The sequence below is a fragment of the Mesoplodon mirus genome (assembly GCF_964341445.2).
Source record: "Mesoplodon mirus genome assembly, chromosome: 13".
Taxonomy (NCBI): Eukaryota; Metazoa; Chordata; class Mammalia; order Artiodactyla; family Ziphiidae; genus Mesoplodon; species Mesoplodon mirus.
Window position 1 is genome coordinate 48,988,246 of NC_138989.1, and position 21,323 is coordinate 49,009,568.

A 21,323-nucleotide genomic window follows, 5' to 3' on the forward strand; every position below is an offset into this window, starting at 1 on the left:
AACTCAAGTGATTCCATATATAAAAACCCACCACTTTGCCTAAGAAAGGATGCATTTTGTTCACTGTTATTCCTGAAATTTATTCTGTTTATATAACATGAACACACAGTATCTATGATTATAAATTTCTTGGTAACCCATTGTTGGGATTTGTTTACAATATTTTTAGTGACAATAATCTTTATGTCTTGTATAAATAAGTATTTCTTTATGACCTTTATGACCAACTTAAAAGTTCTTTGAAAATTGTAACATGACCTTACCTTGCTTCCATTTTCTCTTGCTTCTTGTTCCATCTTGAGGTCAGAAATTAGCAGATTCTTATATTTGTTTTTTCCATTACTGCCGTGGTCATCTATTCTGTATTCTGAAGTCAGCTGTGCTGAGAGGGGACTGTCACTCAGGTTCAGTGGCTGCTCGTCCGGCTCCAGCCCAGTTTTGCCATCACCGTTAGAGTCACCCATTTCCCTGCAGTGTGTTCCCCCTGAAGCAATTGAACTATGCCCCAGAGTCTCATTGCCATTAAAGCTCTCGGCAGCAGAATCATCTGTTGGAAAGAAAAATTTATATTTTGATTTTATTGATATGTTAATCAGTTTCTACTTCAACTAGCATTTTTTTTTTTGGTACAAGAGATAAAAGGAAAATTTATAATGATAACAGGATAAGTGTATCAAGAGGTACAACAATATTCATAAACAGTACCCATAAAAATTTGCTATGATTTTGATTGGGATTGAGAACTTACAACTTGACGATATTGAATCTTCCTAGTCGTGAACATGGAAGATGTCTCTATTTGCTTAGTTCTTCTTTGATTTTGTTCATCAGAGTTTTGTAGTTTTCCTCATATATATCTCATACATATTTTGTTAAATTTATACCTAAGTATTTCATTTTGGCGTGCTAATGTAAATGATACTGTGGGGGGTTTTTTTTGTTTGTTTTAAACGTCTTTATTGGAGTACAATTGCTTTACAATGATGTTAGTTTCTGCTTTATAACAAAGTGAATCAGTTATACATACACATATGTCCCCATATCTCTTCTCTCTTGCATCTCCCTCCCTCTCACCCTCCCTATCCCACCCCTGTAGGTGGTCACAAAGCACCAAGCTGATCTCCCTGTGCTATGCGGCTGCTTCCCACTAGCTATTTATTTTATGTTTGGCAGTGTATATATGTCCATGCCACTCTCTCACTTTGTCCCAGCTTATCCTTCCCCCTCCCCATATCCTCAAGTCCATTCTCTAGAGAATAGACTCAACTAGCATTTATTGAGCTCCAATTGTGTGCTTGGCATTGTGCTACCTAATTTTACATATAATGTGTAGTTTATCCTTAGCAATAAACTTGTGAAGTAGCCATTGTTATTTTTAATCTAGTAGGCAAATTTAGGCACAAGAAGTGAAGTAAAATAATTAGAAGATAAAATAATAAGATGAAACAAAGAAAACAGTTCAATCTCAAATGCAATCGCAGAGAAAAGTAAATTTAAAAAAAAAAAGCGAGAACAAGATATTTGCCAATTATTTTGCAAGTAGTTTTTGTTTTTCCAGGGAGAACAACCAGATTTGGTGAAAATTCTCTGATGAAAGCATCTTCCACCTTGCTAGTGGGGTATATATTGGTACAAGCTATGGGTGTTTAATATGCACCTGAAACATTAAAAGTGCTCAGAAACTTTGCTCCAGTCATTACAAAGACTATTAAGCCTAAGGAGATTAATCATTGCATGCATCTCTGTGCAGGTAAAAAGACAGTTAAATCAGTGTTGTTTATAATACAAGATCTAGAAATGATATAAATTATCAAAAATAAAAATATGGCTTAACATATGTTGGAACGTTTAGATTATGGAATTAATCAATATTCCATTTTAAATACACAAGAAAATGTGAGTCATGAGGCACTGAATGGAAAAAAACTAGCTACAGAAAGGTGTGGTCAATATGATCCCAATTTCGTAAAAGGAAAACACATAAACACAAGAACAAAAAGACTGAAAAGTTGTAGTCCAAAACGTTAATACTGATGTCCTCTTAACAGTGTGGCACTGGATTTTCTAATATTCTCTATTATCTACTCTATGTATAATTTATAATGTATTATAAAATGTATCATTTATAATATATAACTAAATGTATATATAATTTTTCTATAACAAAAATGGAAAAACTGTAGAAAAAAGGGAAAAAGGAGAAGAAGCAGAATTAGGAAAACTTTTTTGGCTTTAAAATACATAATAAGCTTGTTTAGAAGAAAATATATCAATAACAATCTACTCAGAGTGAGAAATAAAATTTACGTAAAAAATAAAGTTCTGTTTCTCTTAATTTCCTCTTTACATTTATGATAAGAATTTACAATTCATTTTAAAGGATTATGATGGACAAAAGTATTAAACTGTTTCCTTTAGGGCAGGGCTATTGATGAAGCCATGTAAATATCAGTGAGCAAGAGTAATAATTTTCAGTAATTTTTTGTGACTTTTTTGTTTGATTTCTGCTATTCTCAAATATGCTTTCCTTTTGTAAGGTGCAATGAAATATTTGATGCCTTCTAATCAATTAAATTCACGGAAATAATGTTTACGTTCTGAAGGAGTAGTACAGCTCACTTCTTCATTCATTTATTCAACAAACATTTACTGAGTGCCTATTTTTGGCCAAAAGGGGGTTAAATATTTGGCCAATAGAGACCCCTTCAGCTTCAATGAGCCAATGAGTTCACAGATAATTTAAAGAGACAGAAAACTAAACATGCAACTAAACTACAGAGTAAAAAAGGAACAAGGAATCCAGAACAAGGGATAAAGGCATCAGAGAAGGTTTCTAAAGAAGGTAGCTGAATTCCAAAGCTTTAACCAGGTGAAGAGTTGGGGAAGAGCATTCCCCACCTAGACATCGGCAGGTGCAAAGTCACAGAGGCAAGAATATGCAGGGCACATGAGGAATAAGAGTAGAGAGCTGAGTGCAAAAGAGAGACAGAAGAAAAGAAAACCTAAAAAGGGAGGAAGATAAGTGTTTTGTGTATCAGAGAGCTTGGATTTTACCTTAAGAGTAAACAGAAGTAAGTTTAATTTACTGTGGGAAGTGATGTGAAAAAAAATGCTTTAAAGAGATTATTCTGTCTTGGATGAGAATAGTATGAAGGTGACAAAATGGAAGTTGCGGAGACCAGTTAGGAGATGTAGAAGCCATCTAAGTCAGCATTGCTGAAAGCTCAAACTAAAACAGCAGCAGTGCAGAATATGAGTGGATGACTAAAAAAAATCTTAAGAATAGAAAAGATATAAAAAACAAACTTATGGTTACCAAAGGGGAAACGTAGGGAGGAAGGATAAGTCAGGAGATTGGGATTAACATACACACGCTACTATATATAAAATAGGTAACCAACAAGGACCTACTGTATAGCACAGGGAACTCTACTCAATATTCTGTAATAACCTAAATGGGAAAATAATCTGAAAAAAATGAATATATGTATATGTATAACTGAAACACTTTGCTGTACACCTGAAACTAACAAAACTTTGTAAATCAACTATACTCCAATAAAAATGAAAAAGAACATTTAAGATTGGTAATAGATAGACAAGGGTCCAGAACAAAGCCCAGGTTCCTTGCTCTAGTAAAAAATGAAAACAAAGGGCATTCAGTGTAATTATCAGCAAAATAGTATTTTTAAACAATTTTCTGATTTGTGAGACAATTAAAACGTGTTCACAGAGCAAGATTCTATTTTTAAATTACTCTGTTTATGTACCCATTCAAGAAAAGACCTCATTTGGAGAGAAGACAAGAGAATTTAGGAAACTGGCCATAAGAAATATGATGTAGCAGTTTCCATGGCTATTATTTTGAGAAACTGATAACATTCTTTTAACAAGGAAATATCAAGGTCTGAAAAAAAAATTAGGGGAATAACGTATGAGTAATTTGGAATTTCATGCTAAGTCATATGGTTATGCTAAAGTATGAAAGGTCATTTCTGATTATTTCCTTCCAAGAAAATCCAAAGAAGAGTATAATGGACACATTCAAGTCCAACTATTTAATTCATCAAGAAAACTGTGATTTAACATTTGTGTACTAGAATCCTTTAAAAAATAATAAAAGTTTCATGTAAGAAATGTTTATCAATATGTTAAAAAAATATAACGTTAAAGATACCTTTAAAAACTAAATCTACATTAGCATGAAACAAATCCAATGTCAATATAGTTAAAAATTAAACAAGCTATATCTGTTTCTTTAATCTGATATCATCATACATATTAATAAATAGTATACCGTTTATTCATTTTTCAGGTAAGAGAAACATCATTTATCAGGAGAGTCTTTAATAAAAGTCATGTATTTATAATTTTTGTATAAAGAATAAACAATAAAGGAGAAAATATTTTTAGACAGAGTGGTTCACTCCAGATGTTACCAAGGTAACTAAATTCAACAGCTTTACATATTTTATTCCTGAGTAAATCAGTATGTTTCATGAAGAACAAATTAATTATTTACTCATTTGTAACAAACACATATCCACATATTTTATCTTGTAAATGGTAAAAGAACTGATAATCTCACGTGCCTCTGTTTCATAAATCAAAATTTAAAACAAAGTTTTTGATGGCTGTATTAGAAAAATTTAATATAAAGAGGTGAGCAGACATGATACCGTAACGATTTTTTTATTGTCTATTTCGTAAAACCACATTAATGGCTTTTATTCTCTCTTCCTTAAAGATACTTTTTCAGAATTAGACCACAAATCTAAGACTCCTGTTTATCATAACAATTCACATCAGTTTACTGCTTTACATGGGAAATCTGCTTCCTTACCCAACAGAGTTTGCTCCATCTTGAGTGGCTGCTGGCATGTGGGTACTGGGCTGCTACACAGAGAGTGTAGTGTTTAGATCTGTAGATATGACCTTTAGGTTCACAGGCCCTGATCGATGGTGTTTCTCTCAAATTTCAGCCTGGGTACCATAGCATTGGAACCAAAAACTCTGTATTTGAATCCCAAGGAAAAACAGCACCTGGAGCTTTGGAAATTAAGGTGCCCAGTGTACCTAGCAACAGAGGAGAATGTGGAATATGGTGACAGGTAGTGTGGAATCTAGTGACATCAGAAGGGCAGTGGGATATTTGGGTTGTGTTTGTGTTGAGGTTAGTTTTGATGGGATGAATTTAGTGTTGCCAAGGGGGCTGTTCAAGTGAGCTTGGCTCTTGTCTATCACACTAACCATGAGTGGCAGCCTATTTGTTTACTTCTTTCTCCTTCCCTACTCCCCATTCCCTCCACCAATTAGTACAGACCCTAGAAATACCATTTGCTTAAATTATTTCTAACATCCCCATCAGCACTTTGTGTGAAGTAGTTCATCAGCACCAGAATCAATGGTTAGTTCTCCCTATATAAAAAGAATTAACCTATAACAGTGTGTGGTGTATGTGTGTATGTATATTTAAGTATATTTATTAATATACATAATATGTATATCTATCTCTCTATATATAGACATACATATATCTATTTCTCTATATATGTATACATGTATATCTCTATTTCTGTGTATAAATATATGTGATATATATTTGAAATCTCCCAAAGCACCTGACCTACTTTTGTACTCACTTTCAGTAGCTCTTCATTATGGCCTTTAGGCCAAGTGTCTTGGGAAAAATGAATAGGAAAAATATATATATCATCTTTGTTTTAAGATTAATACTTGGAAATTTAATCCTAAAATGCAGGCCAGATGCTTATAAGGTCCAAAAAACTATTTATTGTTTGCCCCAAAATGCAACATAGTCTCCCATCTCTAGTCCTTTGACTACATTTTGAAGTCAAAACATTCAGACTAAGGAGAAGTTTACTGATGCAGATAAAATCATATGTGTGTTACATATGCATGCATGACCACTGCTGAAAGGTTATAGGACATTGATTTTAAAGTGATCAAACGAATATTGAGAGTAAGAAAGTAACAAGGAGATTCAGTTTTCCAGTAAATTAATTATACGAAGGGTGCTATCCTTGTTTGGGAGCTCTTAATTCGGCCCTTGCCATTGGAAGAATGGGCTCTAATTAAAGGAGCAGGATAGTGATGGCACTGAGATAAGCTACGTGTTCCGAAGCATATAACTTAAGCTCAGCACAATAATTAAATAAGACTAATTCTGAGCTACCAATGAGGAAATAATGTATATTCTTTATATTACTTTCTTTACAAATTTTAACCAAATACCTATTTTGTGCTAGACACTCTTCTTGAGATTGTGAGTCCATAGAGACTCCACATGGAATTTGTTCTTAGACTATAACAAAAGAATTACAATGCAAGGCAGAAAGCAGTATCTATCCTAGATGAGTTTCATATAAGGCACAATGAAAAAACTAGGTTCTTAGGAGAAAGAAAAGTTGCCTATACATCACTGGGGATGAGGAAGATATCAGAGAAGGCAGGTTACAAGAGGTGAAATTTGAAAGAGGTGAGATATATGATGGTGATGGTGGAGGTTATTCTACTTCAGAATATAAAAGAAAAAGAACCACAGGCAGGAAAGAGCTGGAAGAGGACAGGGAACTGAGTATATTCTACAATTCTACATACTAAGACAGGAAACTGTATATTTCAGTAAAGTTGTGGATCTTTTACTGTATATTCCTTTTTCTGGATCACATAAAGTCATTAACGGTTCTCCCAGGGTAGGTACTTGGAGAAGCCTACTGACTATGTGAGTCTAGTCTATTAAAAGTCTATCTCTGTTCCCACCTCAGAGCTACTGTCAACTGACTGATAACAAAGCATTCTCCCAGTTCCAAGGGGACCTATTTTTTGAAATGGCCATTAATGTAATAACTTATGAATGGTTTCTTAATTGTTTAAATAAGTTATAAATTACTATTTTCATGCTTACCCATTAGCTTGCTTAGGGTTTCAAAGAACTAGACATTTTATAGAAAATGATAGGCATTAACATTTTTAATAATTACAATGTAATTTGAAAATATCTCTGATTTATTTTGCTGATGAAGTCACAGTTACTGTGAATAGTGTGTTTTACTGACTACATTTATAATACAATAAAATGTTAACTTTCAGTTAGAGGTAAGTGAAAATTATATAGGTATGGATATATATGTATACATATATATATATGTGTGTGTATATAGAGTGCTTTATACAAAGTTGATGTCATTTATATAAATTAATTTGATAATAAGACAAATGATGTCATAGATAGCATAATGTACTAATGCAGCTGAATAAGACATTCATGTAGTATTATCAACTCACTCAAGAAGTTATTTTACTGCTATAACTTAAAACCAAAACAATTGATACCGTGGGTCTTTTATGTTCTGTCGCATACAACAAGAAATATACATGATGATAAAATCTCATTAAATTTAAAATAAATCTAAGACAATTATAATATAGAAGTTCAATGCTTTCCATGAAAACTGACAGCTAACCACTGGAGAGAAATGTTCAAGAAAACACATTAAATGGGCAATAGAAACAAGAAACAATGTCATGTAGTATTATAATAAAGCCATTCTATTAGAAAGTGATTTAAAAATTTATAAAAGGAGCGACTCAGGGATTTACCATGAATTACCTTAAACTGAAAACTAAGTTAAATGAAAAAAAGGTGACAGATTTGGGCTAAGTAATTCTGAAAAGAAATATTCTAATTAAAGCTAAAATTAATGCGATCCAAAAGGAGTTTCCCCTAATTTGGCATTTAGACAAACAACAACTCAGGAGGGTTTTTTTGCCTTGCCAGTAATAAGTCAGGAAATACTTTATCTTGAAAAGCTGAAAAGCAATGAAAAAAAAAGAAAAAGAAGACCAAAGATAACAAGCTTACTATTTGAAGCAAGTGTCATGTAGCTGGATAGGACTTTGGCTATCTTCAAATTTATCCTTACAGCAAGCACTGTTGGGTCTTTCTACCTCACAGGAGCTCTCCTCTCTGGGAAGTGCCCTTGGCTCACAGTGATAAGACATAAGCAGACATACTTCTATTTTGTCTGTTAACCTTTTTGGATCCGATTCCTTCACTAACTTGAACAAATCAGCCATTATTCTGCCTAAGGCATCCTTCTGAGTTCCTGTCCACCAGGTCACAACAAGCCATTTGCTTTCACTCGCTGCCATGTCCCAGGATCATATTAATTCTCCGGTTCTGTACCACAATCGAGTTCACAGGGGACTTTAACTGCCAAACCAAACCCTACTAGAAACCACAAACAGTTCTACATATGATGAAACCATACTAAAATTTCTGGGTAGCAAAAATGGTATAATCATGTCTGCCTTGGTAAGACATGATGATAAGGGATGGATGATAACTCTAAAATATAAGGGCCTGCATTCTCGATGAGGGGGAATCTAGTGTTCTGGAGCATAACTATATACTATACACCCACTCCAAAGTGAAAGATATGTTGTTAAAACTTGACTTCTTTACCAATAAGAAAAGGCACATCACCTAGTAGGTTTCGTCTGGTGTAGATTACAGTGAAAGGGGATTTTCCACTTGACCTTCATGAAGACAAAATGAATCAGGTATCTGTAGCAGACCAGGATTGAGTGTGGAGCCAGGGGTAATCCCTAACAGGAGAATTTTTGTCAGGACGACCAAGGTTTTAGTGTAAGGCAATGTATTTTTCCTTGAGTGACTTTGCCTTTTGATAAGAGCTCCTAACTCTTTTCCAGTTGGACATCATGAACTGAGCACACTTGGTCCACTAAACATTGTATTTAGGCATGCTCAGTAGTCCTTCCTCATCAAGTGGAAGTGCTATATATAGAAATGAGTCTGTTCAGCCCCAGCGGTGTGTGAGCAGGTTGCTGAAAACTGTCACACAACAGTTGTTTCTTTCATCTCTGCCTAAGTGTCTTAAAAGAAGTTCTTTATAAAAACTGAGAACGGGGCTTCCCTGGTGGCGCAGTGGTTGAGAGTCCGCCTGCCGATGCAGGGGACGCGGGTTCGTGCCCTGGTCCGGAAGGATCCCACATGCCGTGGAGCGGCTGGGACCGTGAGCCGTGGCCACTGAGCCTGCGTGTCCAGAGCCTGTGCTCCGCAACGGGAGACGCCACAACAGTGAGAGGCCCGCGTACCGCAAAAAAAACCCCCAAAAAACTGAGAACGAAAAATGTCAGCCTAGTTTCCATAACTCCGTGAAACACTGCAAAGGTACAGTCCTTTCATGGAGAGACCCAAATACAGAAGAAAATCCACTAAATGGGCAAGACTTTGAGCAGTAAGTCTAGTTGTATATTCTCTTTAGAACAAAGATAATCTACAGTTATTTTTTACACCATTTCTTTGGCAGCAGCCAAATGGTATAGAGATGTGAAAAAGAACAGTTTGGAGTATTTTTAAAGAGAAGTTGGAGGAAGGACGATATTTGATAGATCTTTCACAATAGGCTAAGGGCTTAAAATGTTCATATCCATGTAAATTTCCAACAAAATCCCACTAGCATAGGAGTTGAACTTCATAATCAAATGTACAGGGTGACTTTTCCTGTGGACATCAATCATCCTACCTGCCAAACCTAGGTTTGCTCAGTGGGATCATGAATTGCGTGGCAATTAAAACAGGGGTAGAGGATACACATGGGCAGGCACTGGGGGCTTCCATCACCATGTTGATCTGAGTACCCAGTTTGCCAACAAAGTACCCAATCTTAAGATCTTGGTAAAGTACAAAAATCTGAGAAGCTTGCTAACTACTCTGTGGCAGAGCATTTGTATTTGATGCCTTTAATTAGAGGGGACAGTTACTTGTCCTCAGTAGATGGACGCTTACTTTTGACTTGGTCCTGTATTTCTTGCCCATTCTTTCTCTAACACAACTATATATGAACCTCTGAATGTTTTATATGCTACCTTTTTGCCCCACACACATTAAATTTAATCAATGAAATCACATCGCAATAAAAGAAATGAAGCAACTGGAAGATTTCCCTTGGAGTCATTGCTCTTTTTACCTACTCCATCCCTAACAAATTACAGACCTTAAAAAATAATGGAATGAACTATTAAAAACTTTTAAAAATAGCTGTGGTAGGGGACTTCCCTTGTGGTACAGTGGTTAAGACTCCGTACTTCCACTGCAGGGGGCATGGGTTCAATCCCTGGTCAAGGAACTAAGACCCTGCATGTTGTACATCATGGCCAAAATAAGTAAGTAAATAAATAAATTTTTAAAAAGAAAAGAAAGAAGACAATAAAAAAGAAAAACATTTTAAAAATAGCTGTGATGCCCTGAGAGATATTACCTGAACCTGAGGGGCTGCCTTCTAGGATGTGATCATGTTCTAAACCAGCTACTGATACTTGGGGTTACCTCTCTTAGCCACAATATCAGTCTGGAAAACAAGGCTTTCCAGAGATGGAAGTGACACTTCTCACAATTCTTCTCTACAGCTTTAGGTTCTGTTGGCCTGTAGGAAGGATACTTCCAAGAAATGAGCTAGACAACTGACCATTTCACACCACGCAGGCCACTACAGGAAGAGAGAAACAGAAGAGCTGTGTATTGCCTGCCATCATTGATCCTGAGTACCTGGGGAATAAGATGTCCGAAGACCAAAATGGGTTGGAATGAAGGTCCACAAGAACACCTGAAGCATTTCTCATTCTGCTCTGCAGAAAGAAAAATATTGTCAAAGAAATCTTTGCAGGCAGAGACAAATCTCATTTCCTGACATGACGCCCCACCTGGCAAATACCCTGAGTCGTTTAATTGCTAGTGAAAGAAAAGAAAATATGGAAGGAGTAGTGGAGCTGGTTCATCATAACTACTAGCTATGGCTTTGGAATAAGGCACAGAAATATTGCAACTAATGCAATATTTACCTAGATTTCTTTACTGTCAGCTGTCAAGTGTCTGAGGATTAAAAACAGATGCCTCATTTTCTTAAGTTTTATTTAAGGGTAGTAGTGGTACTTAAATATACTAATTAGTCCATTAACTGTATAATTTCAATTATTATGGAACTAAAAGAGGTAAGAATATTATTTGGTGATCTGGCCTCAGAAAGTGAGGCTTCTTAACATCACCTCTCTTTCTCTGTGCAATAGCTGGACAGGACTTAGATTTAATTATATTGGGGGAAAATGAGGTTGTTTGTGGTTTAAGTGAAATAGGTGGTAAGTTTTCAGTAGAATTATCTTTGGATATATAAGAAAGTTGCGTGATGTGTGATGGTGTGATATGTGTGTGTGTGTGTGTGCGTTTGTGTGTCTATGTGTTAGCAGAAAAATGATGATATGTATTAGGCACCCATAGGAGCAGAAACCTAGTTCATACAATCCCCTCCTAATACAAAAGTGTAGGCTCCAGGAAGGATGATCACTTGCCACCCTGGAAAAATTTGGAGCTTTGAGACAGAGAAAAAGGGAGTCATTGGAACTAGGTCTTTTTATGTTAATCTTTAGAAAGAAAGTATAACAATTATGGTCGATGGAGTTCGCATCATTTAAAAAAAATTAGAGCTGCCTTTAGTTCTTGTCTTTCCAGATTATTAGGCAACCAACTCCTTTATGAAATTTTGTGAGAAATTCCAGTGCCCCTTCCATAGATTCCCATTTTTTGTACTGTTTTTGCTTAATTTAGCCAAAGACAATTTTTAACTTGAAAAAAGAAAGCTTAAATAATGCATAATATTTGTTTTACTTCTGAAAAATCTGAGGAACAGAAATGTTAAGTGACTTGACTGGGTTCAGTTAAAAATACAAAGTACATGTTAAAAGGACTTGAAGTCATGTAATAAAATATAGTCATAGAACTAGAGGATGTTAAATTTGAAAAGAGAACACTTTCCGGGGTTGTAGTGAGAGATATAATTTAATCCAATATTTGAACATTTTAATGTGTTTTTATTACCTGTTAGAAGATTAAAGATTAGAAGTTATACAGATCAGTTTTTTGTGAAGTATATGAGAAGTCACTCTGACAAAATTATCAAAACATCAAATAAGTTTCTCTCTAGAGGTGTTTAATTATGAAATGTAAGCTATTGGAGGGCAAGTTCTAGTTCTTATTCCTTTATCAATCTGTGATTAGCACATGGTAATTATACAATAACTATTTGTTGAATTGGACAATCACAGGAGATCACAATCACATATCTATTTAGTGTCTGTTTAAATAAACTGTGAGTCTTTTTACTTCTCTTTATATGTTCGTGAACTATTTGTTTATTAATAAATATTGTGTTACTGCATTAGACACTGGTAGGAAGAATCTAAAAGTGCCCCTCCCCACAAGATTCCACACCCTAATTCCTAGAACCTATAAATATGATGAGATATTACTCCTGTGATTATGGTATGTCATATGGTACAGAGGATGTTTAATAGGGAGATTACCTGACTGGGCTTGATCAATTACATGAACAGTTAAAAGCACAGAGCTCTCTCCAGTTAGTGGCAGAAAAGGAAATTAGAGAGATCCAAAGCACAAAAGGTTTCTCACTATGCCACTGATGTCTTGAAGATGGAGGAGGTCACATAAGAGAATGCAAGCAGTGTTAAGGGGCAGGGCTGACAGCTGACAAGGAAACAGGGACCTCAGTCCTACAACCACAAGGAAGTAACCTCTGCCTACAACTTGAATAAGCTCTGAAGTGGATTCTTTACCAGAGCCTCCTGATAAGAGCTTAGACAGGCTGACACCTTGATTTTAGCCTTTGTGATACCTGGAGCTTAGAACAGAGTTGAACTTTCTTCAACTCTTGACCTACAGAGCTGTTAAGCTTGTGATAATTTATTACACAGCAATATAAAATGAATACAGTGAAAAACATCAAGGAATGTCTATGGTGCATTAAGATAGGTAATACCACTCAAAATTATTCAAGTATATTTCAATGATTGGTGTATATCAGTGTTTCTCAAACTTTAATTGCTTCAGAATTTCCTAGGTAGACTGTTAACAATACAGATTCCCTTGGGCACTAAAAACTTCTAACCCAATAAAAATCTGAAGTCTTGGTTTCATTTTTCTTGGTCAGGGGCAGGAAGAAATCCTAGAATCTAGAAGCAATTCTCTTTCAAGAGTTTTGGGGCCACATGTGAGAAATTAATGTAGATCATCTCTGACAACTAACTGGTTGAATATGCAATTGTGGGAGGTAAGTGTTGATACTAAGAGAATGGAATATGACTGACAGCTTTCAAATCTGAGCTCAGTAAGACAGAATCTAAGTATATTTTAATGCCATTTAACAAATCTCTAGGAAATTGTCAGAAAAAGAGGTCAGCCAAATATTCTTTCCCTTGATGAAAACTAATAAATAAGAGCCAGTCTGGGCCCACTTTTTAAAAGACTCCTAAAAGGATATGATTTTGCCCAAAGAGCTTATTTCAATACGTACTGAAGAACTAAAGATGTTATTTTTGGGAAAAAGGACCACTTTGATTACCTTGATTAACAAACTCCTAGGCAAGAAGGTCTTTACCAAGGTCAAGTGTATGTTTACAAAATCAAGAATCTTTACCCATAGAGCAGAACTGTGTACCAACTATGGGTTCACATGTGCTGAAATCATTGTCAGTTTTTGTTTGCATAGTAGGTAAAGAGTATCATTCTAGGAAAAATTGTCAAAATCTTCCAGATTTGTTCTCAGTGTCCCTCATGTTCTCTTTCCCATCTTCATGGCAAATCCACAAGCTATCTGTGTGCACACTGGCTCTCTGTAAGTCACTTTACTGAGAAACAGATTGACAGATTGACTGACTGATTATCCCTTGACTGAAATTCCCCCACAGGAAAATGCTACTTCAGCTAGGCACTTGTAATTTAAACCTTTTATCCCTAATGTGGAATGAAAGGCTTTTCTCGTGGTATTTTCAGCCATTAGCAAGCAGATGAAGAGAAGAAATCCTGCAGTCATCCAGACCTAATTCATTCCCAGGTTTTCAGAGTAACTTAGAGGTGAATGATTAGAGTACATGATCTGTGATGTTTTCTCCTAACCCTCCTACTCTCAAAAAAGTCCCTCTCCCTCCTGCAGTGGGTGAGCCAGGACCACTCAACAAGGAAGCTGAAACTCTCATGCCAACATCCTGAAACTTCAAGAAACTTGAGCCACCAAGCACTTCTTGGACTTAATAAGCAAATCCTACACTAAGAGTTCTGAAAGTTTCTCCACACCCTCCTTCCTCTTACGTACCGGTCATTTGCTGTCTTGCTCTCAGATCCATTCTTCTCCCTTTCTTTGCAAACCATTTCCCAGGTTTCCTTGACTATTGTCTTATGACTTGGTTTAAACAATGGGAGATACTGGCAGAGACAGGAGGGGAGAAAGAGAAAATGCCTGGGTATCCCCACTCCCCATCCCACACATACACCCTCTCTGATTCAGGAGACCTCTCTGTCTCCAACTCAGGGGGCATCTTCTCCATGTCTCAGCTCCTGCCAGGAAACGTCTTCCTGCCAGGGAGCATCTTCTGTGTGTCTGTTTCCCAGCAAGTAGCTCTGGCTCTTGGCCTCTAGTAATGCCAACTCTTCCCCAGCTTCTCCACCTATAGCTCTAGCAGAGGCTTCCTTCTGTTATTAATTCCTGCATTGCTTCACACATTGCAAAGAGTGCCTTGTATTAAATTTTTCTAATGAATGACATGGAATGAACAACATTTTCCAGATTGGATCACAACTGATATAATTCGCTTTACTTTGGCCTCAAGACTTCTGTTTTCTAGCACCTGTGATGTTTTTATAGTCAACATTTTGTGACTTTTTTCCTTCATAATGCCAATTCATTATCTGATATCCAAGAAGTTTTCCCCGAGCTTTCTTTACTATTTCTACCTCAGGGGTTGAAATCCATCATCGTCCATAACAGTGGTATTAATGAACTTATTGGCCATCTTGAAGGATTCAAGTTCACTAAGAGTTTTGGTGGCAATTATAAAGCATTATTATTTAGATGCTTGTCAAAGTATTGGTATCTTTCTAATAAATACTAAATTATTCTGATTTAAACAAAAAGATTCATCTGAGTAATGCCAATTGTTTTGAATCATTAAACATCTTAATTACACAAATTCTTTTGGTAGTCATTTCCTTTACAATATTCAAAACAGATCTGGGCATAAAATAAGATGATCAGTTTTCCTATTTTAAAGATCTTGATAAAGATAAAGAACTTAATTGCTCAAGTCACCTCGATGGTGACAAACATAGGATTAGAAACTGATTTCCTAATTTCAGACCAAATTTCTATCTAAACTGTACTGCTACACCTCAGCAGGAAACACAAGTCTAGGTATTGTGAGGAGAAGTGCCTGAAAAAGTAGTGTTACGTGGGGAAAGAAAATACTTAATTTTCGATTTAGGAGGCTCTTAGAGACGCTACCAAATTGAAAGGTGTCATCTAAGGTTACCCATTTTGCAGTACTTCATAAAATCAGGAATCACAGTGAATAGCCTGCTATCACCTTCCCCTCACTTAACAAAGGCATTCTGCCTACACTTCTTGTAATTAGCATAAACTGAACAGCCATGATGTTTTTATAAATGCAGATGACCTTTCAATATCACCATGATTAGCAGAGTACTGGCTGACCAATGACATGATATATATAACCAAAGACAATTCTATTTGACATTCAGGGCTGAATGATGTCAAATGATATTATTTTAGAAAACTTGCTAAAATTTTGAGTAAGTAGAAAAAAATCAAAGAACTTACAATTATATGAGATCAAAGAAAACCGACATTAATATCAGTATTTAAAGGATACAGAAAATTAAATTCCTCTTGTTGAAGGAGAACAGTAACATGTTTGTTACTTTTCTATTTAAAAAGTGATTTTCATCTCATCATCACAAGAAAACTGAAATTTGTAGTTATGTGCGGTAATGGATATTAACTAGACTTATTGTGTTTAGCATTACACAACCTATACATCTATCAAATCATTATGCTGTACACCTAAAACTAATATAAGGTTGTATGTCAATTGTATCTCAATTTAAAAAAATAAAGGAGTTGCACTCAGACCACAGTTAAGATCTATGCAAAACACCATGAAGCCAGGGGCCCTGCAGCCACCTCAACAGGGTAAAGCTCTGATACCACTTATATTCCCACCATCACACCCATCACCCCAGATCACCAGAGTCTGGGCAAAGGTTAGATGAGGGCCAATGGTCACACTAATCGGAAAGAGTATGAAACCTGGATGACCATGAATGGCTTCATTGCTATGAATGAGTATTCAGTAAGTGTACAACATGTGCATATGCCACCAGGTGCAAGGTTGAATAGTACTGTGAGTAAATACAAAAGAAATGGGGAGAAGGGGAGAAAGACCTACCCGCCCAACTCTAAAATAAACTTCTCTGCAAAAATAGCAAACGCTGTGGTTGCAATGTAGAGAGTAAACTATAAGTCAGGGATATTTATAAATAATAAAATGTTCAACTTTAATAACAGCAGGATCCTAGAGTGTTCATCATCAGTCCATAAAGCCTTCAGACATTTGTCACCACCGAGGGATAAAATGGTGAGACATTTTCAACAACAGACATAGTACTTGCTTTGGTTGTGTTAACTGCAGGAACTTAACAAACAGTAAAGACAGAAGAGTTGTTTCCACATTTTACATTTCTACTTTACACTCAAAGTACTGAGTACGCTCAGTATAGCTGAGTCAGTTTAAAGCTTTAATTTTGTTAATCTTGAATTAAATAGCCAAAGGTTAGTCTTAGCACCGATTTTGGGAAAAAGGAGGATCATAGTTCAAGGAAACCATGAAAGCCCTCAAAGCATTGACTTTGAAACCAAGCAAACTCTTCCAAGTTGTGGGTGGCTGAGGAGCTGACTCTAATGGAGCAGCCTGGGCAAAACCAGGGCAGCCATCCTGCCCTAAGTCCTCCTCTAGAGAAAGGCTCTCCCAGGCCCATCCCTACCAACAACCATGTAACAATGTTTGAAACAAGGTCAACTGGTTTAAAAAAATGGTTGGAGGGTCACAGAGGTCCAGCTCTCTGTCTGGGGTGGAGCCTAATAGGTTCATCTCTCAAACCAAAAGCTGGAACCAGCATTCCAGACCAACCTCCCAGGGAACCAACCACTAGCCAGGTTCTGTTCTTTTTCTCTGCTGAGGTCAACTGCTTTATTTTGGAAGGTGATGTCTAGATCAGAAAAAAAAAAAAAAAAGGTAATTTTTATAACTGACCTAATTTATACTTTATAGGGACCCAGTGAAGGAAAATTCATAGGCATTGTTTGCCCCATTTTACCAAAGTGAAAATAGTTGAGTCTTGAAAAGATCCTGTGATTCTCTAAAGGTAGCATAGTTAATGAATGACAAAGCTGGCACTTAATGGCAGATGTCACAACCAGCCCTTGGAAACCACTATGCTCTATTAGCTCTCAAGGAAGGTAGGCTTTAGAGATGGCTTGAGTATGGGGAGAGTAGAATATAAAGAAAGCAAACTAAGGAGGAAGACAAGATAAAGGCAACTTGGAACAAGCTCTACAACAGGGAGACAGCCAGTAGGCAGGAGAACAGGTACTTGGTGAAGGGCACTGAGGCCAGGAATCATGGGATTAGGAAGAAATACCCTGGGAGGTGTCAGGAACCTGGTGAAATAAAGTGATCATCATTAGTGTTCGTGTATGGGGTACTGAAGTTGGAGAAATACCCTCTAAGAACATAGCCTCTTCCTCTTGCTCTAATGCCCAAATCTACTAAATCCCAAACAATGAAAGGCTAAGCTTTTTTCTTTGCTGTGTGCCCTGAAGCTAGCATTATGACTTCTGTGGAGTGTATATTCAGCAAATGCCTCAAGAATTACATTGATTCCAAACCACATTGATTCTATTTTCTCAATTCTTGCTTTTCCTAGTTCAAAAATTTTATATTATATCATACACTAATTTTTCACACATGTAACTCATTTTTCCCCAAATGTTTATGGACCTTGCTTTAACATTCCTTTGCATAAAGTAGTATATATAACAAGTCACCAAGTAGAAATATGATATTTTTAAAAAGTCAATGGAAGAAGAGAAAACATTTGGGGTTTTGCTGATGTTTTATTTATTACAGTAAAAGGACTGTCAAAAAGTAATGTCCGAGTGAGTTTGAGAAAAATAAAAATGACTAAGAATTAAAAGGATTCTCAGGTAATAAATATTCTTTTTATAGAAGTTATGTATGTTCATTTTGATTAATACTGTTTCTATCATGATAAGTCACTGAACTCTCCTGAAATCAAAAATAAAACATCTGTCTTGGTTGACCATTAAAAAATAATAACTTTAAGTCTCTGTACTGATTGTATCCACTTAAACTCTCTGAATTATACCCAAATAAGAGCTGTTTACAAAGTGATTATTTCTAATTAGCCAAGAGCTGCTCAAAACATACTCCCCTCCCCCAACCCCATGCTACTATACTAAAATTACTTAACCATGGCCATCTATAAAATTGTCCTTTAGCTAAAGTGCAGTGGATTCTAGTTTGAAAACCCTAGTTTCTTGATTTAAGCCAGAGAAGAAACATTTACGGAGCTTTAAATGGCCAGTTTAGTGGGGTGTTCATTGCTGATGGCACATTTTCATGATCCTTTCTCAGTGGCTCTCCATTCAGAGAAACTAAACAAGACAATTAATTACACTGAATACATCATTTTAGTGTATGGACATCCTCTCCATACTCCCTTCTGGAACAAATAAACCTGCCAACAGCCTACTGTCTTGGTAGCCACATGACCTCCAAGGTCAATACTACCAAGGCAGGCACCTAAACCATAAAAGGTCAAAACCACAACCAATGTGGTCAAACCAGAAAGGTGATTTAGGTCAAAAAGGTTCCATCTCAGAATTTGAGCTAACTCCTCTCTCCTCAATGTGTGGGCTAGTGAGGAGTAGCATCAAAATCATCTGTGAACCTGTTAGAAACACTGAATGTCAGGTCTTACCCCAAACCTACTGGATCAGAATCTGCATTTTAACAAGACTCCCAGTCTACCCATGTGCCTAATAAAATCTCAGAAGCCCAAACTCCTAACTGGGTTAGCAGTCACAGCTGAAGCAAAGTCACAAGGAAACACTGGGCTGAAGAGGTTACCAGGGTCCATGTTCAAGCTGAATTCAGCAGAGGAAGCCAGAGCATGAGGACAGAGGGACACAGAGAAAAGATACATAATAGAGGGACTATGTGGCAGGTTGGCCTCACATGGTGTCATCATAATTACTAATTGTGCCCCATTCGACTTTCAAATATGTTCCTGTTTGGGCAACAGATTATATGATAACTCTATATATAACTCAGTAAGATCAAAGTTAATTCACAGCCTGGCTGCTCCATACTTTCTGTTCTTGGATTCCTTAAATCACTGTCTCCCTTACTGTGACACATCATTCTTTTTTTTTTTTTTTTTTTTAATTTTATTTATTTATTTATGGCTGTGTTGGGTCTTCGTTTCTGTGTGAGGGCTTCCTCTAGTTGCGGCAAGTGGGGGCCACTCCTCATCACGGTGCGCAGGCCTCTCATTATCGCGGCCTCTCCCGTTGCGGAGCACAGGCTCCAGACGCGCAGGCTCAGTAATTGTGGCTCACGGGGCTAGCTGCTCCGCGGCATGTGGGATCTTCCCAGACCAGGGCTCGAACCCATGTCCCCTGCATTGGCAGGCAGATTCTCAACCACTGCACCACCAGGGAAGCCCGACACATCATTCTTAAAAACACTGACATCTCCCTTCTGCCCTCATTATTTGAAGCAACTGATGCAAATATATTTACTGTTTAATTAGTGCCTACTATGTACCATGAAAAATAATTAAAAATTATGTGCTGGGTACTTACTCTGTTATATCTATTCCTCAAAACAGGCTCAGGTAATCTAATGTCACAGGGGCATATTCTGGGATCTTGATTAAATGACTTCCTCAAGGTCCCATAGTTGCCAAGGCCTGATTCGCACTCGGGGCAGCTGACTCCATGGCCCTTGTCTTTTCCTTTCCACCCCATACCTCTCCAGTAGATGATCTCATGTCACCTAATTCTTCTGGTGATGCTGAAAACCCCAGCCATGAAAAGAAACCATGCTGGGATTTCCCTGGTGGTCCAGTGGGTAAGATTCCGTGCTCCCAGTATAGGGGGCCTGGGTTCGATCCCTAATCGGGGAACTAGATCCCGCATGCATATCACAACTAAGAGGCCCACATGTCACAAATAAGATCCTTCGTAGCCTAAATAAGTAAATAAATATTAAAAAAAAAAAAAAGAAACCATGCTAGGCATGATTGTCTCTGAAGGCAGAGAAACACTTTGTTTAAAGGATACTATCCTCTATCTCTCAATTTTTCTGAGAAAATGCTTGAGTGCTTTGTAGAGATGAATTGAGCTTTATTTTTTGGACCAAAGAAAACAAGACATAGATTTTTTATTTTACTCTATTTAAACATTTTTTCCAAAAAATATACCTTTTTCTTTCAGGCATCAAGGTATAATAACCAATCTGTAAAAGTAAATATAGTGACATAACAATGTAAAATAAATTAATGAATTAAACCAGGAAACCTTTTACATTTACTCAACATGCATATCACTTCAGCTATTATTTACAACTGTTATTAAGACAGTTCATGCCCAGATTAAATATCTACAGAATCCTGAATTTCATTTCTCTTATTACTTTTGCTTATTTTTCCTTTTAGGGGTGGGAAGAGGGAATAGGAGGTAAGACTATAGTGGGATGCAAGGCACAATGCTTGCCACATAGCAGTGGCTCAACAAGTTCTAAATAAATCACCCAGTAGATGGATGAAAGGAAGGAAGGAAAGGAGGAAGAAATAAAGGAAGGTAGGCACATGCTCCTTGGTAATCAGAAAGAGAATATAATACTCTTCAAAAATCAGGATATTGAAATAGTTCTGGTTTTGCTGACTATGATTGATAATAAGATACTAATTGATTCTACTGAATAAAGTTTCTCAGATATAAGAATCAGAGAAGGTGAAAAACAAATGAAAGGTGAAGGGGGACAGTAGGGAGAGCAAGTCATGGCAGGGGAGGGGAGGGAGGAGAGGAGAGATGAATGGGTGTAGACGGGGCAGGGAGGGGAAGACAGGAGAGGGGAGGGCGGGGAGATAAAGAGGAGGGGAGAAGAGAGGAGGAGAGTGGTTGAGAAAGAACACTTATTTCAGTACGAATAACAATCACGTAGTTATCTGATTAATATGTGGGTCTCCCCCAGGACCCCAAGCTCTGAGAGAGCAGGGACTAGGTCATTTTCACTCTCTGTGGTTGTTATCTACCACAGCTCCTGTG

At 36.8% G+C, this 21,323-nt stretch overlaps 1 protein-coding gene across 5 annotated transcripts in view; it reads right to left on the minus strand.

The window, feature by feature from the left end:
- Window positions 1–21,323, minus strand: part of NOL4 (nucleolar protein 4) — a gene marked incomplete at both ends in the record, with an annotated part of 388,814 nt that overhangs the window by 168,811 nt on the left and 198,680 nt on the right. For all 5 annotated transcript variants that reach the window (XM_082640263.1, XM_082640262.1, XM_082640260.1 and 2 more), the window contains one exon: window positions 264–547. In XM_082640263.1, coding sequence (XP_082496389.1) covers window positions 264–547 — 284 coding nt within the window. The remainder of the gene's footprint in view (window positions 1–263; window positions 548–21,323) is intronic.